The 24,763-nt window shown below is 33.6% G+C and overlaps 2 protein-coding genes and 1 long non-coding RNA gene across 5 annotated transcripts; 1 reads left to right on the forward strand and 2 right to left on the reverse strand.

The window, feature by feature from the left end:
- Positions 1–6,954: 6,954 nt before the first annotated feature.
- LOC123218352 lies at positions 6,955–8,404 on the reverse strand. Its single transcript, XR_006502679.1, has 3 exons — positions 8,016–8,404; positions 7,852–7,915; positions 6,955–7,171 (listed from the first exon to the last, which is right to left on the reverse strand). It is a non-coding gene; the product is annotated as an uncharacterized LOC123218352 (long non-coding RNA).
- Positions 8,405–8,476: 72 nt separating this feature from the next.
- LOC123219749 (putative disease resistance protein RGA3) lies at positions 8,477–10,858 on the reverse strand. Its single transcript, XM_044641730.1, has 3 exons — positions 10,225–10,858; positions 9,740–10,131; positions 8,477–9,241 (listed from the first exon to the last, which is right to left on the reverse strand). The coding sequence occupies exons 1-3, from the start codon at positions 10,856–10,858 to the stop codon at positions 8,477–8,479; spliced, it is 1,791 nt and encodes a 596-aa protein (XP_044497665.1).
- A 591-nt stretch (positions 10,859–11,449) lies between these two features.
- LOC123218355 (phosphatidate cytidylyltransferase, mitochondrial-like) lies at positions 11,450–22,930 on the forward strand. Of its 3 annotated transcripts, XM_044639793.1 has the most exons (10): positions 11,469–11,736; positions 12,088–12,203; positions 12,314–12,370; positions 12,483–12,545; positions 12,667–12,735; positions 13,780–13,884; positions 13,954–14,031; positions 14,282–14,410; positions 14,517–14,622; positions 14,723–15,108. In XM_044639793.1, the coding sequence occupies exons 2-10, from the start codon at positions 12,096–12,098 to the stop codon at positions 14,911–14,913; spliced, it is 906 nt and encodes a 301-aa protein (XP_044495728.1). In that variant the 5' UTR covers positions 11,469–11,736; positions 12,088–12,095; the 3' UTR covers positions 14,914–15,108. The 3 variants fall into 3 exon arrangements, with proteins under 3 accessions (XP_044495730.1, XP_044495728.1, XP_044495729.1); XM_044639795.1 differs by lacking the exons at positions 14,517–14,622; positions 14,723–15,108 and adding an exon at positions 22,154–22,930 and having other exon boundaries at positions 11,450–11,736; XM_044639794.1 differs by lacking the exons at positions 12,483–12,545; positions 12,667–12,735 and having other exon boundaries at positions 11,474–11,736.
- Positions 22,931–24,763: the final 1,833 nt, after the last annotated feature.

Raw genomic sequence — 24,763 nt, forward strand, 5'->3', positions numbered from 1 at the left:
TATATAAATTGAATGAATTTATGCAATCCTAAATCCGCATAATTGATGTATAGGGTATAAAATATTGAATGAAACTTTAAAGTTATAGGAATATTTAAATCATCATACAATTTAAATCAGTAAAGTTATTAAGATAATTTGTCGAGATCACCTCTTCTTACTATGTAAGGATAAAAGTGTTATTTATGTAATGTGTCTGTGTCTTGTTACTATCATGTAATAATTCTTATTTTGCTACTCTTTTGTAAATGCCCAAGCGGCAAAAGTAATTTTGTCCCTTGACTATAAAATCCCATGAAAATACTTGTACTGTAGTTGAGCTGTTCATTTAAATAAGAATGCATTTTTTTTCTTTTTTAGAATTCTTTTCTCTTTTGTTTACTTTCTCTCATCTTTGGCACAATCTCATAATCTAAGGTTTAGTTTTTTTTTTTTTGTAAAAACAAAATCATAGCAACAGAAAGTCTCAACATAGTATTAACTTCATCACAATCACTCTCACATACCATAGATGCACAAGAATCTACTCACACTTTTAGATTTACACCTTACAATTTACCTAATACCTTTGTGAAAAATCATTCAAATGTTACAATTGGTCCCACATCAAATGTTCTCTGGAAGTTGGTTTATTTGGTAACTCTGATGCTGCTCAGGGTACTTCAGAGAGCAACATTAACTCTCATCCACTTAGTTCTACTCAGGTTGCAACTGAACGTTCACACACTTTTGAAACTTTACAACAATCCTCTATACAACAATTAAATATCCCTACCACTTCTACATAACCTCCAGGTGTTTCTTCCACTGCCAATATTCACCCTATGCTAACCAGAAATAAAATTGGAAAACTTCCTAAACCCAGACAGTGCATTACATCAATAGTCACCAGACAGACTCTTCCTTTGTGTCTCAATGCACTTATTACATCTTCACCTAAACCTGAACCAAAGTCAGTTACAAAAGCCTTACAAGACCTTGATTGGAAGCATGTTATGCAGTCTGAATATGATGCCCTTGTATCAAACAATACTTTTACTCTTGTTCCTTGGTCAAACAATATGCATATAGTTGGCTGCAAGTGGGTCTTTAAGTTAAACATAATCCATATGGGACTATTTAAAGGTATAGGGTTAGATTAGTTGCTAAGGGACAAACCCCTAGAGTGGACTACTTTGAAACATGTAGTCCAATTGTTAAGTTTGCAACTATTAGAGTTATTTTGAGTGTGATAGTGAGTTACAACTGGGATATTAGGTAGATTGATGTTAATAATGTTTTTTTAAATGGCAATTTGTCTGAAACAATCTATATAAACCGATCTGAAGGCTTTTCTAGCAACATCTCAAACACTAAACTTGTTGCAAATTGAACAAGGCCTTAAATCGTCTTAAGCAAGCTCCCAGGGCTTGGTTTGAGAAACTAAAGTATGTTTTGTTAACCTAGGGCTTTATCCCTTTTATTGTAGACGCTAGCCTCTTTGTATACAAGTCTGATCAAGTCATTGTTTATATTTTGGTTTATGTTGATGACATCCTATTAATTGGAAATAACATTCCTCTTGTTGAGAAAATTATCTTTCAGTTAAATTGTCAATTTGCCTTGAAAGACCTAGGATTTCTTTATTTCTTCCTTGGGTTTGAAGTCATTAGATCCTTTATTGGTCTAAATTTGTGTCAAACTAAGTATGTCGGGATATTCTGGTTAAGGCTAATATGCAAGACTGCAAACCCTGCATCACTCCCATAGGCATAGACACCAAATTGTTTCTTGAAGACAATGAACCATTTGAGCAACCTACATTTTACAGAAGCCTGATATGAGCCCTTCAATATTTGACCTTAACCAGACCTAACATACCTTATTCTGTCAACAAACTTGGTTCGTTTCTTTAGGCTCCCACTCACTCACAATGGAAAGCTTGTAAATTAGCACTTTGGATGTGATTGTTTTCTCTCAGACATCCTGCTTGTTTTCTCTCCTCTCTTACTTGCTTTCTCTTATTTCTATTTTTTTTTTGTTTCTGATAATGATTTGTAGACTCACCTAGACGTTGAGATCACTAGATGAACAATATTTTTTTGAATGGTATTTGATTTAGAGCGTTCATTAGTGTAACATCTAAAACATGTGTTAGGTTATGAATCTCGGTTTATCTTGGTGTTGAAACATGTGTTATCTTTTCTAATGTCTCTAATAATTTTGAAAAATCACATTGAATTGTCCAATTTCACCTAGCAATTGGTTGAACTAATATTGAGCTTCACTGGTCATGTATTGGTTATTGTACGCAATTTCTCATAATGTGGGTAGTGCAGAATCAGAAGATTCCATAGTGAGGTAACACTGTCATCTAGTGCTATTGCAAAGACCAGGTGATGTATTGGTTATTGTATGCAATTTCTCATAATGTGGGTAGTGTAGAATTAGGAGATTCCATAGTGAGGTAACATTGATATCTAGTGCTACTGCAATGACTAGATTTTAAGCTGTAGCCTAATACTGATCTGTGATCTTGCTAATTTTTTTATTTTTTGCTGTTAAATACTTTGTTACTAATGCAACTTTACAAGTATAGGTGACTCTCTACGGTAGACATGTCGCCATACAAAGGACTACTAGAGTTTACCTTCTTCGTATTTGATTTACTTGTTAAACCTTTTTGTTGTGTTGTTTCTTAAACTTCTAGGATATATTCAGTGATCAGAAATGCAATCCCATGCCAAGATTCAAGTATATCTTTCTAATTTTTACATCTTAAAAAAAAAAAATTAAAATTGAAAAACAATAAAAAAATGATTAAAAAAAGGAAAGGAAAAGAAAAAAATTTTAAAAAAAAGAGAAGGAAAAAAGGAAGAGGAAAAAAAAAAAGATTTTTTTTTTAAAAGAAAAGAGAGAAGAAAAAAAGAGAGAGGAAAGGAACTATCATTGCCCAAGTTGAAAGATGTTATCTGTTACATTGCTTGCCACTAAAGAATTGTTGAAGTTTGAAGAAAGTCAAGTTTACAAGGGGATGTTGGAGTAGTGTTGGAAAGTAGAGAAGGTTGAGTTTAAGGGAGGATGTTACTATGTAAGGGTGAAAGTGTTATCTTTATAATGTGTTTGTGCCTTGCTGCTATCTTGTAATATTTCTGTGTTTTGCTACTCTTTTGTAAATGGCCAGGGGCAAAGTGTAATTTCTTCCCATGACTATAAAAACCTTGTGAAAATACCTGTACAATAGTTGAGCTATTCATTTTATTTAAAACGCTTTTTCTTTCTCTTTGAGAATTCTCTTTTCTTTCATTTACTTTCTCTTATCTCCAACTTAATCTCATAATCTAGGGTTTGGTTTTCTTTAGATTTTTTTTTTTTTAACAAAATTGTAGTAATAGGAAAGTCTTAGCACCTTTCAACATGATTGGTCTTTCACTTTAAAAACCTTCCTAAATGACTGTTTACAATGAGACAAACTATACTATAACAATGCTACATTAGGTTTTGGAGTGGAGTTCTAGCTAGGGGTGGATTCGAACTAAACTAAGTTCAAACATAGGTGAGCTTGATTTCAGCCCAAAAGGTTTTAGAGGTGGCTTGAATTTGGCTCAAGTTCATCGAGCCAATCCAAAGAAAGGTTTGAGTTTAGCTCAAGAGAAAAATTTGAGATTTGTGGCTCGATTTGAGTTTGTAGCTTGAATTTATAGCTCTAGTTTATGACTGTAGTTTATAACTGAGTTTAAAACTTGTTTTTTGTTACTTTAAAACCCAAATTTGAATTGTAAAACATAAACAAATGCCCAAAATTTTCAAATTCATAAGGTTAGGAAACTTACTTGGCAAAATATAAATGAAATCATAAGGGAACAAAAATAAGATATCAAATAAAAAATAGAGAATGTCAACCATAGTCATTAACTCACATTACAAATTCAACAATATCATAGGATATCTATATCTCTTAACAGCTCGCCAAGATCTTCTGGTCAAATGCAACCACCAAACTTATGAGCAATCGAGCAAACTCCAATATGAATCTCTAATGAATTAATTAACAAATAAAAATATTATGATTTCAATTAGGGTTTTTACCGCTAAAGATGAAAACTTGAAAATATACGATGCACTAGTCAACGACAATAAGACAGAGATATGTAATCAGAATCATGGTCATCGAGATGAAATTTCATTGAATGTAACAATTGTCGCTCTAGAGAGGCAATAGAAGAAGATGAGGTCTTGTGTGTGAAGATAAAGTGAGGGAGAAAATGTTTGCAACTTGGAAAGTTTATTTTATATATATATATATATATATATAATGATGACTTTTTAAAGTCTTCTAAGCAATCTCTAACGAGCCATGGCTTTGCTCAAATTGAGACGAGTTAATGGTTGACTTGCAAGCCATTTTGAGCCTAACCTTATCTAATTCAAGTTCAACTCGTTTTTCAACCGAGTTATATATTGTGGTTTAGATTCAATTCAAGTTCACAAAAAATGAACTCGGATTGAGCTAAAACAAGTTGAGCGAACTTCTGAGATCGAATCGGTTTGGATCATATCTAGGCATAACCCTAATCAATATATTAGGTTAATTGATCATCCTCCAATCAAAGGTCTAATAAACCTCAAGACTCACATTAATGTTGTCTACATAGGTTATAACCTTGAAGTGTATTGCTTATCTTTATTGATCAATTAATTCTATCTTTAAAATGTCATTGGACCATTTAATTATCCAATTTTATTAAACTAAAAAAAAATTAATGTTAGCCCACATTAGAAAATATCTAACTTTCTCATACTTGAGCAATATTAATTATTTTTATTTTATTTTATTTGAAGTAAAGGAAAACAATTTTTGACTCTCAAGTAATTAATATTTAAACTCTAAGTAGCTACTATTATATAAAACAAAATAGTTGAAAGATAAATTATACTATAATAATTAGTTCGGTTAATATGATCATCAATAACAAACCAAAACATTATTTATGTTTGTTATCAACATAAAATTGCCCAACAAAGTGATCACAAATATGTGTTATATTTTTATTAGTCATTTTTATGATTTCTTTATAACATTTATGTTTTAAAAGAAACAAGAGAAATCTCTTTGCTTTCAATAAAACTTGTATGTTTCAACTTCACTTGAGACTTATAAAATATACATATACAACTATCATACTCAAAAGAAATCTTATTTTGAGACGTATGTTGCACCATAACTCTCTCTCTCTCTCTCTCTCTCTCTCTCTCTCTCTCTCTCTCTCTCTCTCTCTCTCTCTATATATATATATATATATATATATATATATATATATATATATATCCATGAATAAATAAATATATTAATATGATTATGATCAAAATTAAATATCAACAAATAACAATACAAAACTTCTAGTAACCGTAAATATCAAAAGACTTTAAACATCCCCATGTTTTCAACATGACTTATAGGTCATAGGTCTTATTCCTTTAATTTGGGGCTCAAATCTATATCAATTATGTATTTATGTACTTTACCCTCATGTCTGATTTCTTTATGAGGTCTTTAACTGTAAAATATTTTATTTATATATGTTTCACTCTATTGGTAATTTTTAACCTAATTACACTACTATTGTAATAGATAAAGTTGATACCAAGTAGTCTAAAAATATAATCCTTCAACCATACTACCTAAGAGGCCGTCCCATAGTGAGTTACAAATCTAATATCTATGGTTGAGACTGTTACTAACGACTATTTAATGCTTTTCCAAAATATGACTCGTTCAACAAGTATAATAATATATCCAAAAATATATATCTTGAATTATCATTACAACTACAAAAAACTTTATCTTCTGTAAGTATCTTATTACTTCTTAAACCACAACCCAATATTCAAAATTTTGATTTGGGAGATAAAGATTAAAAACTTTAAATGTAAAAGTTTTATATCAAGCTTGTGCATTCAATTAAACTTCTAATAATGTCACTGTAAAGGACATTTCACATTAATTTTCTTTTAACCTCATTTTATACACCTAAACAATTATCTTCAATTAAGAATGAGCCTAGATTATCTTAAATTTTGTCCTATTTGTGCAGAGGCTTAAACAATTATTCTTCAAACTTTTTCTAATTTAAGGATGGGTCTGGGCTTACCCTCAAGAAGCCCAGGTATGCCTTGCTTTTACCAACCGTTAGAATATGTTTAACAAATATAGCTATGCAAAAGTGTATATTACAAAATTTATGTTGCAAAATTTACAAACTTCATATCATGAGTTTGCAACAATACATTTAGAGTTGGAGTTGATTCGAACTATTCAAGTTCAAATTTAAACTTGGATCAAATGAGCTATGTTCAAAAGAAGGATTGGACTTATTTCATAAAATGAATAGAGTTAGAGTTGATATAGATATTTGAGTTTAAGCCAACTTGGTTTAAATACAATTTTAAATTATTTTTTAGTTGAGTCTTAGCGTATCAATTTTAAGTGAACTCTTATAAATTTAAACTGACAAATGTGTATATGGTAAGAACTTCCATAAACATGCACATGTGCAAGGCATGAAGTCTCAGGCCCACTTGATATTGGTGGTGTTGACGCCACTAGACGTCTTGTTAAGGAAATGCATAAGTGTTAGATGACACCTCAATTTGTTTATATTATTAAATATCCATCGTTTTTATATGTAGTATTATTCCCCATAATTATGAGATTGGAAAATAAAATGCCAATAAGAAAATGAGCTTTAAACGTTACTAATTCTTCATGTATTGGTAATATGATCGAAGTGAAATGGATTGATAGAAAAGAGAAGAGGCACATCAACAAACAAAGAAGGCATCGAAGAAAATTGCATGCAAAAGGGAATATATACCTTAATTTCAGCCAAACAAATTACACCCAATAGAGAACAATTTACAGGACCTGCAGTCTAGACTAGTGAAATAGCTAGAGAACCAAACAAACAGTAGGCAGCGAAACATTCTAAATAAAGCTTGTCCAGGCGAAACATTATTGAACATCAATCAAGCATAAAATAGAGGAAATTCTATTTGTCCCTTTGAGATTTAACGAGAGTGACCAATACTACCATAGATACTTATTCAGGAGCACAATGATAAAAAAAGAAGCATCACATTTAGCATGAGTATTAGTTGAAACTTGCCCTTGCTCAAGAGTTCGACAAGGCTGCTGCAATGGTTGAGCGACAGAACATAAGTCAAAAGTCATAAATACATCTACATAGAGTATCAATTCAGGCACCAAAGTAGCACGAAAACTTACAATGGGGTGTGTTTCCACGTTTTGAAAATGTTTCCGTTTTTGAAATTCTATAAAACTTGTAGGACACGTTTCGGGTCATTTTGAAATTTTTGAAAAATTTTGAAATACGTTTCTTTTAGAAGAAAAATCGTGAAATCGATTAAACACATATTTTTTGTATTTTCAAACCGAAAATGTCTTTAAATCTCATATTAAATTTATCTCCTCTCTATTTTTCAATGTGTTACTCATTTCTTCCCCGACATATCATATAGATTGATATATATTGTAGTTTTTTTCTTAAATATCTACATGTGTTTACTCAAGAACAATTTACAATATGTTCTATGATTCTATTTTATAGTATTTTTTCTCTTCATTCTTTTTTTATTATTTATTTTTATATTATACAAGTTTATGTATTTTTGTTATACAAAATCTAGTATTTATAAAAAAAACCCTTATATTTTTCATATTTATAAGTTTCTCCACGTTTCCATTTCCTATATTTTTAAAAAAATACGTTTCCACGTTTCCACGTTTCTCCGTTTCCGTTTCCGTGCTACATAGTTAGGCACCAATGATGTATAAGTATGTGATTGAGTTACCTTATCATAGCGTTATCAGTACCCAAATTGGTAGCACATTAGTTTTATTTCTTTGATGGCTTCACTCATTTGAATGAGTTGATAAGAAAAATATAAAGTATGATATTATAATAAAATACCTCCTACAATGAAAAAACAGGAGACGGCCAGATTTTTGCACATACCTGATTATGGAGAAAGAGGAATCTCCGTGGCAGGGGGAATGTTTCTCCTGTTGTTTCTGCAGCTTGCACTCAGGGTGAGAATTTTGTATCGTCAATTCTCTGAGTGCAGTGAGGTTCCCCATCCCGTTGGGTAAATATGACAGCGCTGGGCAGCTTGCAATCTCAAGTTTTTTAAGTGATGTGAGTGTTGTAAGCCATGCTGGTAATTCTTGGAGGCTAGGACATGTATCAATCCGCATATACTTTAAAGTGTGAGCTGACCCTTGAAGAATCAACTGGGGTAAGTCCACTAGAACTTGTAAATCATAAATCATGAATACTTTAAGGTTCATGCGGACGTTTCCCCCTGGGCCTTGCGAGTCCATCGTCAGATTGAGATTGGTACAATTGTATACGGCCAGCTTCTCCAATCTGCTTAGACTTGTTATACAAAGTGGCAACGAGGTCAAGCTAAGACAAGCTTACAAAATTATTGTCCGGAGGCTGGTGAGATTTTGTATCCCTTGAGGCAAATTCCCAAGACTTGAACAACCGATAAGCCTTAAGGTTTGCAAACTTTGAAGTTTACAGATAGCCTCAGGAAGTTCCCGTATAATTGAATTCAAAGATAACTCGAGAAATCTCAAATGTTTCAATTCACCAATAGAATCCGGCAGCTCTTGAAATTGTAAACCGCTCAAGCATAACAATCTAAGGTATTTGTGTTTGGATGTCAATGTAGTAATGAAAGGTTCGCCAACAAGCATGATGATGGTCCGCAAGTTCGCCGAAATATGTGGAAGTTGTTCATCAGAACTGGCACCGCCAGTAAATAACAAATGTCGAGCACTTATGTCAGGATACGAGACTCCAAGGCAAATCCTTTTGCACTCTCTCTGTGCCACCTCCTTTACATGATCATATATAAGGTCTTGCATTTTAAATGTAAAATAATAATCATTGTCTTCAACATCTTGAAAGAAACACCTTGAAAATAATATCTTTAAGTACCGCATCCCAACATCTTCCCACTCTTCATTTCGGTCATGAGTTGCAAGAAAACCCTGCGCCCCCCAACTGTGGACCAGATAATCACTGTTAAAACAGTAACCCTCGGGAAACAAGGAACAATATGTCAAACATCTTCGTAAATGAGAAGATAAATGAGCATAACTCAATTTCAATGCAGAGATCACAATATTCCTCTCTGGATCTTGCCCCCATATTTCATTATCTCTAATGTGCACCTAAGAAGCACGGAAACTTATAATAGGATGCATTTTCACGTTTCGGAAACGTTTCCGTTTCCAAAACTTATAAAAAACATTTCGGGTCATTTCAAAATTTTTACACTTTTATTTTAGAAGAAAAATCATGAAATTTATTAAACACATATCTTTTATATTTTCAAACCGAAAATGTCTTTAAATCTCATATTGAATTCATCTCCTCTCTACTTTTTGATATGTTACTCATCTCTTCTTCAACATATCATATAGATTGATGTGTATTGTTGTTTTTTTCTTAAATATCTATATGCGTTTGCTTAAAAACAATTTACAATAGGTTCTATGATTATATTTTATAATATTTTTTCTCTTTATTCTTTTTTTATTATTTATTTTTATATTATACAAGTTTATGTATTTTTATTATAAAAAATTTAGTATTTATAAAAAAAGCTTATATTTTTTATATTTATAAGTTTCCTCACGTTTCTATTTCTTATATTTTTTAAAAAATACGTTTTTACGTTTCCGTTTCCGTGTTTTTACGTTTCTCCGTTTCCGTTTCCGTTTCCGTGCTACATAGATGAGCACCGAATCGGGAGGATTTATGTTCTGATGAAGTAGACTTCCTAAAGTTTTCACTGCTAAAGGAAAGTCACCACAATTTTCCACAATTCCTTCCCCAAATTCAGTGAGTCCCGGATCACTGTTGTTTGCTCCATCTTTAAACGCTAATTTCTCAAACAACAACGTCACACAGTCATCTTCAGAAAGGACATTTAAAACAAGACTGTCAACTGTGCCCATTATTTGTGCAGCCCGGTTGCTGGGCGTAGTAACCACAATTTTACCCCCATTGCGAAGGCCACGGAATAGTACGGCCCAAATATCTCTCCAATTTTCTTCGTCTTCATTCAACACATTATCCAAGACAAGTAGAAATTTACGCTTTAATGTGGGTAAACAGAAATCGAATAACTAAGCTAATGTTAAACTTTCACCATCATTTTTGCTCCTTGCAGCCGTATAAATTTCCATCGTCAAAGTATATTTTTCCAAGTGCTCAGGTGCATGTACCCACAATTTTTTTTCAAAGTGTTCATCCATCAGTTTGTCATTGTAAACTAGTCTGGCTAGTGTGGTTTTTCCAATACCCTTCATTCCAACAATTGGAAGCACTGAGACTCTTTCGTTTGTTTCCTTCAAAAAGTTGACAATTTTCTTCCTCTCATTGTCTCTCCCCAAAACTTGGGAAGTACTCCCAAAGTTGTGGTCAATCACAGTATCCCCTGAATCAACAAGCCTAACGAGACGCCTGTTCTGACCACATCTTTTCTGAATAGCAGACGCCTTTTTTTCTATTTTTTTCGTAGTCTTCTGGATTTTACTTGGAGTAGGAAATATACTCGCAAGGAAGTTGCTTACCTTGACTCCTAATGTTTTGGCAGCGCCACACCTTAACTCATCTATCATATCCTCAGTATCATACAGCACATCTGAAATCACTGCAAGCTGGCGCTGCAGCTCTTGATCCTGTGCCTGCTGCTTCTCCGCAATCAAGAGTTCGTCTTGGATTCTGGACAAGGTTTCTTCGAGCTTCGTTATATCTTTAGGGCGTTTATTCGGGGGGAACATGGCTATAGTGGTCAAAATGCTGGTTGCAATACTGGATGGAAATGATTCTGCCAAACTCTATAAAGGAAAGAGAAGAGTGTAGACAAGAGAGGTCCTTGATGAATTACCTGAGAGGCTGCTATACATTTTTGGTTTGAAACTCCACGTAAATTCATTTCATTTTACTCTAAAACTTTCAACTTTATATTTTTCATGCTCCTCTCAGCAAATGAAACGACATAACAATATGAAAAATGCCCCATCAATAACCAATACATATTTTTAGTTTTTTCTAATTTATTCTCATTCATTAATTATATAGTTGTTGTATTGTGGCACATATTGGAAGAGCTACTTACTTAAAATTATAAAATACAAAGAAGTCTTAGTTGGTTTATAATTATAATTTGGATTACATAGATTATTACTGTATAAAAGATACCCTAGTTTATATTATTTACAGTTCAAAGAAACTTTTTTTTTGGTTTAATAATAGTGATGATTACTTTGGGGATGTAGCCACGTTGTAAAACCAAGTAAATTCTAAAACTGACAATTTTTAATATGATTTTGTTCAAGTTTGATTCAAATCGAGTTTCATTTTACATTTATTATAGGATAATGCTTGAATTGATCAGTATTCTTGTAGAATTGGTATCGACTGAACCCACAATTTATCAACGCTTTTAGATTATTAGACTTTGAAAGGCTTTAAGTTGAAAAAAGAGAAATTAAAATAAATTTTAACATGAATAAATATAAATTAGTGCAATAAATTTGACTAAAAAATTCAGAATAAATAGGCAATCGCTCAAGCTAGTTGGTAACAAGATATGAGAAGGGCTCTGTTTTGACTCTTGGGTCAAATTTGCCAGATGCTAAGAAGGTGAAGCTGAAGAGTGAGAATCCGCAGCATCACTTATTTCATTTACTTGCTCTGCTTCAAATTTCACTATTTCAAAAAGTGAAAACAATTTTTGGAAGTGCGCGCTTAGTGTTTGATAAAATTCCTCTTTGAAACTCATCGTTCTGTTTTCAACTTTCTTTTTAGAGTGAAAGAGCTAAAACGCTAACACTTCTCTTTTTTCTTTAATATTATTGCACTGGTTCAAATAATGAGCCTTGTTATGGATGGCTACAAGTTTTCGTCATGTGGGGTTATGTAAATAAATTTGTATTTTAGTAATTTTTTTTGCTTGGTTTCAAGTTTATGATGGTTTCAATTGTTTTTATTCGTGATTGAATAGCAGTTTGAAGAATGGAGAAGGGGAAGAGAGCTGAGCTAGTGAGCTTTTTAAAATCTGTTCCCTTTGTAGAATTCTGTTGTGTTTATGGCTCCACTTTGCATCCAAACAATAAAGATAAGGTTTCACTTTGTTTACATTTTTTGTTCTGTTGAATTTTTTAATGCCGCAATTCATTTTAGTGCAAAGTTTGTGTTTTTATCTTTTACATTATGATTTTATGTTTATGCAGTCAGCCATGGTTGACTATATTCTTGGAGTATCCGATCCTCTGCAATGGCATTCTCAGGTGTGATTTTATATGATATCTGAATGTTCTTTGTTGATTAAAATTGACTCCTGATAGGAAGTTTGCTGTTTGATTTTCTAATAAAATCTAATATATTTGTTGTACAACCAAGAATCTCAAAATGAATGCAGATCATTATGCATCCTGGTTGAGGTTGCTCGGTGGGGCAAGGCTGGTGATTCTCTCTCTCTCCCAATTTCTCTTCCTATCTCTTAACTCGTGGGCACACCTAGCAGATGCTGAAATTTCATTTTCTTACCCTTAATACTGAAATTTTCTTGGCTGTGTTGTCTTAGATTACACAAGTTGCAGATGATATAGGTGTACGAGTACACTTTAACCCATTTGTTACCTGGAATGACAAGGTACTGACTTTTCGAGAAATTTAATGACTTGAATTCAAGGAATTTATGTGTGTGGCCACACTTCTGTGGCACTGATCCAACTTCTCTTCCACGAACAAAGAGTTCTTGTATTTAGGCTTGAGATGCTCCTTCAATCATATTCTTGCATTTATTTTGTTGATGAATAAAAAATTTCCTGTATTCTCTTACATGAAATAATCATGGACAGATGTTGAAGTATGGGGTTGTTCGAATGCATGACTTGGTACAAGACATACTGAACTGGGAGAGAATTTACTTAAGTGGTCGTCTATAGAAACCGGTCTGCATTCCTTATTTTCCAATTTTTTTAATTTCTATCATCTCTTCTTATTTGTAATATGCATCAAAATTTTGTCTTGGGAACTAGCATCATATTTCAGCAAAGGGACTAGGGAATCCGATCTAGGTTGCTGAGCAATCACACCTCAAATGGAGCTTCAAAGGTGGCTGAAAATCATGTTTATTCTGTTGGCTCTCTAATTGACAGTTTTACAAAGGGTTTAGACATGGGTAATTGTCAATATAGAGCAGAAGTTGTTGTGGTACAACTATCCCGTCTTTCCTCAATCATGCAGTGTTCAGTCCCAAATTCAGCCCTGGAATTAACATTTTCTTTTTCTGTTTAATCTGCTAGTTTTCTCTTAATTGTGTAGGAATAGTACTACATTAGCATCTCCATGGATAAATTGCTAGATTTGCCAAATAGTCAATATAAACCCCTGAAACCAATCATTGCTAGGAGCTAAGGTTTTGTAGGCTGACAATCTGCCAAGTATGATGTTACTGAAATTTACATTTGTTTAGATGTCATTTGATATGTAATCATATAATGATAGGAGATCTTGAGTTTCGCTGATTATCCTTAATTTTTCTTCTCCAGAACTGTGCTTTTCATGAGCTATCTTCTTCGTTGTTTGCACTGATTTTGGTTCTTATCACAACCTGAGATCTGAAAATTGAGTCTGTCATCTTATATGTTAGTATAATTTATCAATCTCAGGGAGCTTGCTGTTGCTTGTGCAGGTACATATACTTGTGGATAATCTGGATATTGCAAACACAAACTCTGTTAATTTGAGGGCTGCATTGTCCGCTGCTCTTCTTCTCTTGCCCTCCAAGTTCACGCAGGTTTGGTTCCATGTTACTCTTTGTTCGTTTAGAGTTGCTAGATGTATGAACATGTCTTTTGTTGTGCAGGAAGATCTGTTTGCCAAAATATGTAGCCTTTCGTATATGGGAGATTTGCGGATGCTTTTTGCAGAGGACAAAAACAAGGTACTGTTTGACTGCACCTATGAAAAATATTGAGAAAAATGATTACTGGCTTTCAATAGCATTGATGTGCGTGGTTCCTGGTTGACTCTCTCATGTTGTCAGTTTTACAAAAGAGTCCCTCTCTTCCTCCCTCTGTTTCACTCTATTTATATATTGCAGTTATGTTAACAATAAGAGTTATACAAAAGTGAACAAGCATTTCTTTTGTTCTCTGAAAGTTTCTGGTTTTCATGTATAAAATTTGCCTCAGGTGAAGAAGATTGTGCAAGGGCAGTTTGATCTATTCCACTCAATGTATAAACCATTTCTTCAAGAATATGAGGCCAAAGACTTCTTGAGAGTCTCATTATCTGGAACTGACCAAGCAAATATATCACAGGTTGGTAAGTTTGTTTTGTTAAGGAAACTGTTGTTTAATCAGCTATATTCTTGTCGACTTATGCTTCAAAGCGCCAAGTTCTTATGAATTTCTGTCGCTTAATCAGGATTGTGGCTTGCCAGTCACTTGTTCTCTTGTATCTTCTCTTCCACCATCAATTAGAAGTCATATGGGAAAGAAGCTTGGACAGAAGAAGATAATAAATGAGTATGGTATGAACTTTGATTTACATGCACATATTAATTGGAAGATTATTTCTGAGTATACAATAATCCTGCGTACTTGAAAGATTACGTAATGCTCATTTTGCAGGTCAAGCTATAAATGAAGTTATAATTGGTTCAAGAGAAGAGGCCTCCAAATGCATGCAGGGTGTTCTGCGGCGAATTGTAATGATTTCTAGTGCAAGGCAGGCAGTTTCCGGTCTACTTGCCGTTGGTGGTATCAATGCTACTAGATATCTTGCTAATAAAATGCAGAAAGCTTGGAAATCTTGGACTTAAAACCATCCACTTCTTTCTCAATTTTCATACGAGATTTTGTCAGGTATATCATAACTTTTATATACCGAATTAGTTATTCAAAATTAGGTGCATATAGTTTTATCAACCTTAATACTTCATAAATTTTATGGGATGATTAAAATGTTGTAATAATCAAGTAATAATTTAAATAAAACTACTTGACTTCTTACCAGATATGAAAAAAACTTCTGTATATTAACTACGTAATTATTTATGAGTTTTAACAGTTAGACAAGGCTTTTACCCAGTCAAGTGCCTGATCGGGGTTAACCCAGTCTGATCAATAGGACTAGAGGTTGGACATGTGAATTGTTATGGGTGAGTTATCTTTTCTGTTTTGTTAAGGGATCAAACTGATGTGTACTTCAGGGTGATTTTCCTATTTTAATTTATGTAGGGATTAAAATAATATTTACGAAGGAAAAAAAAAGTAGTTGAGAGTTCAAAAAAAGGAGAGAACATACCTCAAGATCCTAGTTGTAGAACACATAAACCCTAACCATCAAATCTCCTCTCAAGTAGCTCTTTTAGGTGTTAATCTCATCATTTTCAATTTGTCAGACCATAATTTGTCAATTTTCACCTTCCATTCTGCTTGATCTCCTCTTCGATAGCTTCTCCCAATGATGATTTCATCATTTGCAACTCCTTTCCATGGTGATCTTGTCATTTTTGGTGGCTTATTCACCTCGCCATTGTTCTTTTAAACCACAATTAATCTAATGGTTAAACCACGACCTACTGCGGTTCTCCATTTGAACCAACTTTCAAAGTGGTTCAACGAGTAAAACCGTTGGACCATCAACTGGAATCAGGAAGTACATTTGACATCGTTTGATCACTTCAGTTATCAAACTCCACACCAAAATATTCCTTCACTTCATCGTTTTGACTGACTCTGAAGGCTTAAAAACGACGACATTAGGTTAGATATGAATAACGTTTTTGACGTTCAAATACTTGTTGGAAACGAATCCATCCACAACATTAAGCTGGTGAGAGTTTATGCTTATTTATTTCAAAGAAACGACAACAGGGGGTTCGGTATTATACCCAGTTTTTTCAATGTTTCATGGCATCCAGGCTCTTTCTCAGAATTATAGCATAAAAAATTCAGCATTGTATTGAATAAGATGAAGGAAATTGGTTGGCATCTATCTTATGTGAGCACAAATAGAGTGTAGTTAATATTCTTAGCCATCTCATCCTATAAATTCTAGTGTGCATTGTTAACGAAGAGCACCTGTATGAGATACCTGATAACGAGATGGCTTCAAGTAAGCTCCCAGACAACTTGGACGTCATTCTTAGCCATGCTGACTCTACAGATATTCATGCTGGAGTTTTCCTTAAAGAGAAGAAACAGGCAAGTACTCTATATCATTTGCATAGTTACTTTCGTACCGGCAATCAACTTCAATAATATTTCAATAATATTGCAAAGTTTTGGGTTGACAAGATTACCAGTACCAGCGCACTCAAGGGATCTGTTTATTGACTCGATAGATCAACAAACTTGTTAAAACTGGACTTTCATGGAAGACTCTGTGTATGTAATATATAAATTTTTGTTAATTGTACCTTAATTACCTTGAAAGAAAAGAAATGTTACTATTGTCCATAAGTTATCTTTTAGCTGTGGTGTTCAAGTGGAGGTGGCTGAGGCGTTGGAAATATTGTGGATTCAGGTTTATGGGAATTGCCCTACAGAAATGCCCACCCCAAGGACTTCTTACAATGTTTCATTTATTGTAATGAAGGAGGAGGATAATTTGGGACTCGACCACCCAATGAATCTGGTGCTCTTCCTGCCCAAAGAAGAGACAATTGAAGGCACAGAAGATTTGACTTCTATGCCAATGAACGAATGGAAAGAGGTCCTAGTTGGTGACTTTATAACCCCTTCTGATCATATGTCCAGGGACATGGGAATCTGTATGCTACAAGTCCATGAACATATGATGACAGGACTTGTTATAAACAAAATCATCATTCGGCCAGTAGCGAAGGATCGGAAGGAGCTTAGTGGAGAGGATAAATGGTATGGACTCTTGGATCCTCACAATGTTGGCCTGAACAAGTTCATTACTGGTTATGATGAAAGACTTGATGCCATTAATGATTGCATAATTAAAGATGAAAATGCACCTGGTTATGGACTTCCCATGCACGAAGAAAAATATTTATTTTTCTAAAGTCGGTCCAAACAAAGGAAAAGCAATAAAATGCCAAATATACCAAGTGAAAAAATATATCTATGCATGGATCAATGTTTCCTTCCTAATGAAATTGTTAGTCAAGGATAGATATGCTTGGATTGGTTATGTGGCAGTGGATATAGATGAAGGAACGAGATTGTTAGGAAGAAGAGACATTTTGATTTGTTGGAGAGGAACTTATAATATTGCGGAGTGGGAAAAAAATATTAGTTTCTTGCAAACCCATATTCAAGTCATATATCCGACTGTCCCTGATGCTAAGGTGCATAGGGGATTTTATTCCATTTACACAGAGCCAGACTCAGAATCCAAAAATGAAAGTGTTAGAGATCAGATAATGTTTAAAAAAATATATAACAATAATAAATTATTTCTATTATATCTCTGATTACAAGTACAACTGTCCCTATGTATTTCATTATTGGATGGTTTAAAAGTAGTAGTTTTAAATTTTCCATTTATACAGGTTATTGAAGAAGTTAAGAATTTGATAAATTTTTATCAAAACGAGAAAGTCAGTATAACAATAACATGATGCAGTCCAGACGCAAGTCTTGCTACATTGAATGCAGTTGATATAGTTTTCAATGAATATAATAAGCCTGACACTCATCCGGACAATAAGGAATTATTGGTCACAATCCTCGTCTTTGGGAGCCCTAAGGTTGGAGACATAACCTTCCAAACTCAATTCAATAAGCATATGAATGAGAGGAAGTTACGTCTCTTGCGCATTGCAAATGCAAATGAAATTATCACTACAACTCCATTGGCAGACTACGTTGAAATGGGATATGAGATCATGATTACACAAACAAATGCAAGTTCAAATGATTATGACATGTTAAGAGGTGATCATAATTTGAAGAATTATATTAAAGAACTCTATGCACTACCATCTGTCTCACCCAAGGTGTCATAAAAATGTTGGGAAAAAATACACACATATGTGTATGTCTTAAACTAATAAATAAGGTTTGTGTCATGATCACAAACCTTGCAAAAGTGATATCTCTTATTGGAATAAATTCCTCCTTTTGAGGAAGTGTCGGGTTAGGGTTTTTCTTTCTTCTAGTTTGTTTGTTTGTGCTAGTTGGAATGTTTGTGTGTGTTGACATGGCACTTTGGTAGAAAGTTGTTTGTGCAATTAATGTGTTGACAAAAAATACAGCTCCCATGAGCTATATATGCGCATGCACAAGTAGGACAATTCCTACCCAAATGTTGTACATTCGAGACACATATGGGGAAAAACTACTCAGGACATGTACAAGTCTTGGTGGGTCATGTATGTACAAGTCTTGATTATTGTTGTTTCATGTGGATAATAAGGAGTAAGCCTATGTTTGATTCTAAAAGCATAACTTCAATCTATCGAAGAAAGACAAAAGAATTGCCTATGTATGTATATCTTATTAATACTTATGTGTATTATAACATATTTGTGAATTAATTATATTAACAGGATGATCCATGAGGGGGTTTTAGAGTGTGTTTGCACAATATAATGAATTTTAAATTATTATTTCGTTGTTGAAGATTGCAAAATCCCTATAATGTAATATACGTTATAAAGGTATGAGAATGGATCATTAGAGTTGTAATGTGAAAGTTAAAACAAGGTTAATGATTTAGCAAGTGCTTGAGCATAAGTACGCATGGCATGAAAACATACCATAAAAGGTTTGGGCTTGAGATGAGTTAGCAGTTTTATTTAGATGTTTTCCACTATACTGAGGTGTTGTACTTCTATGGACATGTTCTTGTGGCATATTAGTGGGAAGACATCCAATATACCATCATTAGTTATTAGTCATTTTCAATAGTTTTATAAACACCCACAAAAACATGTTTTCTCATTAATTATTTTTTTATGAGGGTTATTGCAATAGGGAACCATTGAGATCCTTCATGCACATGCTAGCGAGAGACAAGTCATAAGCAAGCAAACTTTCATGGTTGTGTGTATGAAAGGTAGGACTTCAGTTAAGTTTTACTTAATGTGGTCAAGGTTTTGAATTCATGTCTCAATCTAATTCAAAATTTTTTTAACAACTTCAGTTTTTTTTTCAGTACATTATTTTATAAATGCTTTTACAAATCTTTAAAAATGATGTCTAGAATGTATTGCATATCATGTCATCTTAGTTAGAGTTGTGAGTTACGTATCCTAGATGATGAGAGCAAATTAAAAGTACATACAAGTTTAGGAAAAAGGAAAACTAGTAGTTGAGAAAGCGTAGACACCTATAATGTCGTCTACTTTTATGAGTTTGTATCATTTTTTATCTTTTCTTTGTTTGTAGGTAAAGGTTAGTGCAGTGGTAGCGGAATAAGTTGAGACAACTAAGTTGAGGCACGTGGGGATTCAACATAATGCTTCTAAGTTTATATTTTTTATACTTGAGATTTACAAAGATTTATTAGAGGATGTTTTAGTAATTTATCATACCTTTTGAACACTCTTTATAATAATGTTATTTGATGTTCTTTTGAAATTTTTTATTTAAAAATGGTGTTTAATCCCCCTATCATTGTTAACTAGCATTCATGATTTGAGTTAAATTAGCAAACGCTACAAATTTCAACATATATTCTCCTTGTAGGTTATGAATTGTTCTTTTTTTTTTTTTTTGCTAAGCCTCAAAGGTATAAATCTAGAGAAGAGTATTACAATAACCCCCCTTAGTTGAGGGGCTCTTAAGAGCACCCCCTCCACAACACCCCCCCCCAAACAATGCCATAAATACTCTCTCTTTATCAAAAAATTTCTAAATATTAAAAGTCTTTTCTCTTAATATGAGTTAACTACCCTATACCATTTATAATGTTGACACATGTAACAGGTATGTATTCAAAATATTTATAACAATAAAACTATGTACACAACTTTGTATACAACCAATGATATCTTACCATGTGATTGAAAATTATTTTATCTATAATTTTAAAGCATCTACTAACATAGTGGCATATTATTGGTTACGTATAAAGTTATATATATTATTTGTGTGCATAATATTATTCTATTTATAATATTGACATGAATTATTTGGAGATAATTTGTTTAAGTTGATTTTCAATTAAGATAATATGTAATTATAATTAGGCCAAAAGACTTGTTCCCACCCAAGGTATTGTGAAAACCCAAACTCCCATCTTTTAACTTTTAAAAACTCAAACACTCACTCATAAACAAATTTCAATTAAAAATCTCACTTAGGATTAGAAGTAAAATCGTTATTTACTAAAAATTTTAAAAAATTAAAGGTTTATCACATTTCCTCCTTAAGTTTAAAAATCTTATAATTTCTTCCCTGACCCAAAGTTTGAATAGTGACAAATACTCTCTAGGGTTTGTTCCTCTTCTCTTCGGTGATGATTTGTTATCTCTAGTTGTCGATCATCCTCCCTCTGGTTCCTTCCCTTGTCTTCACTAATTAACAGCTTTACAAAGGGTTTAGACATGGGTAATTGTCAATATAGAGCAGAAGTTGTTGTGGTACAACCATCCCGTCTTTCCTCAATCATGCAGTGTTCAGTCCCAAATTCAGCCCTAGAATTAACATTTTCTTTTTCTGTTTAATCTGCTAGTTTTCTCTTAATTGTGTAGGAATAGTACTACATTAGCATCTCCATGGATAAATTGCTAGATTTGCCAAATAGTCAATATAAACCCCTGAAACCGGTCATTGCTGGTAGCTAAGGTTTTGTAGGCTGACAATCTGCCAAGTATGATGTTACTGAAATTTACATTTGTTTAGATGTCATTTGATATGTAATCATATAATGATAGGAGATCTTGAGTTTTGCTGATTATCCTTAATTTTTCTTCTCCAGAACTGTGCTTTTCATTCGCTATCTTCTTCTTTGTTTGCACTGATTTTGGTTCTTATCACAACCTGAGATCTGAAAATTGAGTCTGTCATCTTATATGTTAGTATAATTTATCAATCTCAGGGAGCTTGCTGTTGCTTGTGCAGGTATATATACTTGTGGATAATCTGGACATTGCAAACATAAACTCTGTTAATTTGAGGGCTGCATTGTCTGCTGCTCTTCTTCTCTTGCCCTCCAAGTCCACACAGGTTTGGTTCCAATGTTCTCCTTGTTCATATGGAGTTGTTAGAGGTATGAACATGTCTTAGATTGTGCAGGAAGATCTGTTTGCCAAAATATGTAGCCTTTCATACATGGGAGATCTGCGTATGCTTTTTGCAGAGGACAAAAACAAGATACCGCTTGATCACACCTATGTAAAATTTTGAGAAAAATGATTAGTGGCTTTCAATAGCATTGATGTGCATGGCTCATGGTTGACTCTCTCATGTTGTGAGTTTTACAAAAGAGTCCCTCTCTTCCTCCCTCTGTTTCTGTCCATTTATATATTACAGTTAACAGTAAGAGCTATGCAAAAGTTAACAAGCATTTCTTTTGTTCTCTGAAAGTTTCTGGTTTTCATGTATAAAATTTGCCGCAGGTGAAGAAGATTGTGCAAGGGCAGTTTCACTTATTCCACTCAATGTATAAGCCATTTCTTCAAGAATATCAGGCCAAAGACTTATTGAGAGTCTCATTATCCAGAACTGACCAAGAAAATATATCACAGGTTTGTAAAATTTGATTTTTATCAATGCCCAAATACCTGATTGTGTATGGGCCTCATACCAAATATGACATATATGTATAATACATTTATGTATAATTTAGTATAAACTCTGTTTACTCTTGTTACTTGTAATCAATTCTTGATAAGGGCTTCGTTATGCATCTAACTTGGTTTATTTTGTTTTGAAATTATTAGTTCTCTATTTTCAGTTCATTGCTCCTTTGTTTACAACATATTTTGTTCTGGTGAAAGTAAATTTTTACTTTTCATGATAAATTTATCAAAAACACTTGTAGAAATTTGTTTTGTTAAGGAAACTGTTGTACGACCAGCTATATTCTTCTCGACTAATGAAGCACCAAGTTCTTATATTTTTCTGTCACTTGATCAGGATTGTGGCTTGCCAGTCACTTGCTCCCTTGTATCTTCTCTTCCACCAGCAATTAGAAGCCAAATGGGAATGAAGCTGGGACAGAAGAAGATAATAAATGAGTATGGTATGAATTAACATGCACACAGTAATCGGAAGATTATTTCTGAGTATACAATTAAAGCTTGGTGTGCATAAAATTTCCTTCAAGATAATGCGTGACTGAAAAATTTTCATTATACCTTCTATTTCTATACATAATCCTGGATACTTGAAAGATTATGTGATGCACATTTTGCGGGTCGAGCTATAAATGAAGTTATAATTGATTCAAGAGAAGAGGCTGCTAAATGCATGCAGAGTGTTCTGCAGCGAACTGTAATGATTTCTAGTTCAAGGAAGGCAGTTTCCGGTATACTTGCCATTGATGGTATCAACGCTGCTAGATATCTTGCTAACAAAATGCAGAAAGCCTGGAAATCCTGGACATAAAATTATCCACTTTTTTTCTCTATTTTCATATGGGATTTTGTCAGGTAGATTATAACTTTTAAAATGAGAATGTGTTATCTCTACTTCAAGCTGTCCTGGCTGTAGGTGATAAATTTTGCAGACTAGCTAGTTTTATACTTTAATTATCGGGATAGGGTTTTGTTCGCTGAGGTAATATTGGGAGCAAGCAAGCCACTCTTTGTAATGAGCACCATATTTATTCTTTGGAAGTGTTTACGGCACAAGAAGAAATGTCCCGCTAAATACATAATATTTCAAGTTTAAACATAGGCAATGTTTTGTCCATCCAGTTTTGAGTTAGTCAGATGATATCATTATGTGATTGAGTATTACTTAATTCTTAATTCAAAGTTTCTTAATCACATAATGAAACATTATCAAAATACTCAATTAATAACTCAAAATCGGGAGCATATATTTTTTGTTGGAACTAATTAAACATGTCAGAATCAAAATCTGTTAAATCTGTAAATATGAATTTGCATACCTGTTTCAATTTTCGATGAAACGTCTTCACATTCTACGCGAGGTGTTGATGTTAGTCTATTTCCACGACACAATTTGCTTACGTATTGCTTTTCCAATTGGGAGACAGGATTTGTGCTTTTTGTGTTGGGTGGAGAATTCTTCTCTGTAAAATAAATAGTCTTACTGTTTTATGAGGAGGCAGTTTGGATAATTTATATAGGCTAAAGGACTATTTCCCACCCAAAGAATGCGCATTTCTCAAGTTTCCCCCCATTAACTTTGAAAATCCTATTTACCCACCCATGGGCTGTTAAAATTAACTGAGTCCGTTAGTTATATCATTTTCCCCTCCTAAACCTTAAAAACTAATAATTTCAACCTTAACCCAAGTTTTAAAAAATAACATTTTCCCCCCTAGGGTTTCCAGTTTTCAGAGTGCATTTTTCCGGTGGCATTTCTTCCTCTCCGATGACCTCTAGGCCACGACTCTTCCTCTCTGGGATGGTCTTCTTTTGGAGGTTCTCCTGGGAGCAATGATCGATGATCGATGAAGACGAGTCGTCTTCGTCTTAATGAAAATGACTTGTCTTCGTCCAGACAAGAAGAGTCTTTGTCGTCGACGAAGAGTCTTCATCGTTGACGAAGACCTCGTCTTCATCTCTGGATGAAGATGATTCATCTTTGTCGAGAGGACTTGTTTTTGTCGATCACCTCTCCTAGGAGAGTCGCTGAAAGAAGACCATGCTGGAGAGGAAGAGTCGTGGCCTGAAGGTCACCAAAGAGGAAGAAACGCCACCGAAAAAATGAACTTTGAAAACTGGAAACCCTAGGGGGGAAATGCTATTTTTTAAAACTTGGGTTGGGGTGAAATTATTAGTTTTTAGGGTCTGGGGGAAAAATTAAATCAAATTTAAGTTTATTTTTTATAATACAGATAAAATGATGATTTTACTCTTGAAACCCTTAGTTTTAACCATGCACGGGTGGGTAAATGAGATTTTCAAAGTTAACGGGGGGAAACTGACAAATGCGTATACTTTGGGTGGAAAATAGTCTTTTGGCCATTTATATATGTCTAACTACCCTTCATAACTGCCCATGACAGTTATATTAAATTGGGTCCAATATCTCTCATTTACACATGATAAAAGACTTGAACCAAATGCTTAGCCACAGAAATCCCATATAAAAGTACGTTTCATTCTTGCAAATATGTCATGCGACCTCACAAGTAACCTACACTTGGGAGCTAAATACTATACATCTGTTAAGAATAACATAATCGCTTCAATCCGAATAAAACAAAAATAAAGCGTTAGGCTCGCAGCACCCTAGATTTACTCATTTATCATTATGTTATTTTTCTATGTATCCATGATCAAGTCCAATCTTTATATGAGTGACATGATCGACTGGTCAATGGACACACGTAATATATAACTCTTTCTCTTTTACTCGAAATTCTTAATTTAAACTTAGCTACTTTTCTAGTCATGTTTCATAGACCGAATCATGCGTGGCCATAGGTTCCAAGCTAAGATAGCAACACTAAGAGTAAATATTGAACAATAGTAAAGAGTCAAAAGGTACCAATATGAGGTAATCCTCATAAAGTCTCACACAGTGAAGGAGTAGGAATTCATCCTTCTA

Source organism: Mangifera indica, chromosome 6 (assembly GCF_011075055.1).
Source record: "Mangifera indica cultivar Alphonso chromosome 6, CATAS_Mindica_2.1, whole genome shotgun sequence".
Lineage (NCBI taxonomy): Eukaryota > Viridiplantae > Streptophyta > Magnoliopsida > Sapindales > Anacardiaceae > Mangifera > Mangifera indica.

Bases quoted from the DNA above. Each gene is read 5' to 3' on its own strand.
- LOC123219749 (XM_044641730.1), bottom strand. From the start codon at position 10,858: ATGTTCCCCCCGAATAAACGCCCTAAAGATATAACGAAGCTCGAAGAA. The intron at 10,132-10,224 runs GTGAAAGTTTAA...TGTTGAATGAAG, and splicing joins TGCAAGGAGCAAAAATGATG to ACGAAGAAAATTGGAGAGAT. The intron at 9,242-9,739 runs GTATTTTTTAAA...CGTGCTTCTTAG, and splicing joins GGAAACGGAAACGTAAAAAC to GTGCACATTAGAGATAATGA.
- LOC123218355 (XM_044639793.1), top strand. From the start codon at position 12,096: ATGGAGAAGGGGAAGAGAGCTGAGCTAGTGAGCTTTTTAAAATCTGTT. The intron at 13,885-13,953 runs GTTTGGTTCCAT...TTTGTTGTGCAG, and splicing joins TGCCCTCCAAGTTCACGCAG to GAAGATCTGTTTGCCAAAAT. The intron at 14,623-14,722 runs GTATGAACTTTG...CTCATTTTGCAG, and splicing joins GAAGATAATAAATGAGTATG to GTCAAGCTATAAATGAAGTT.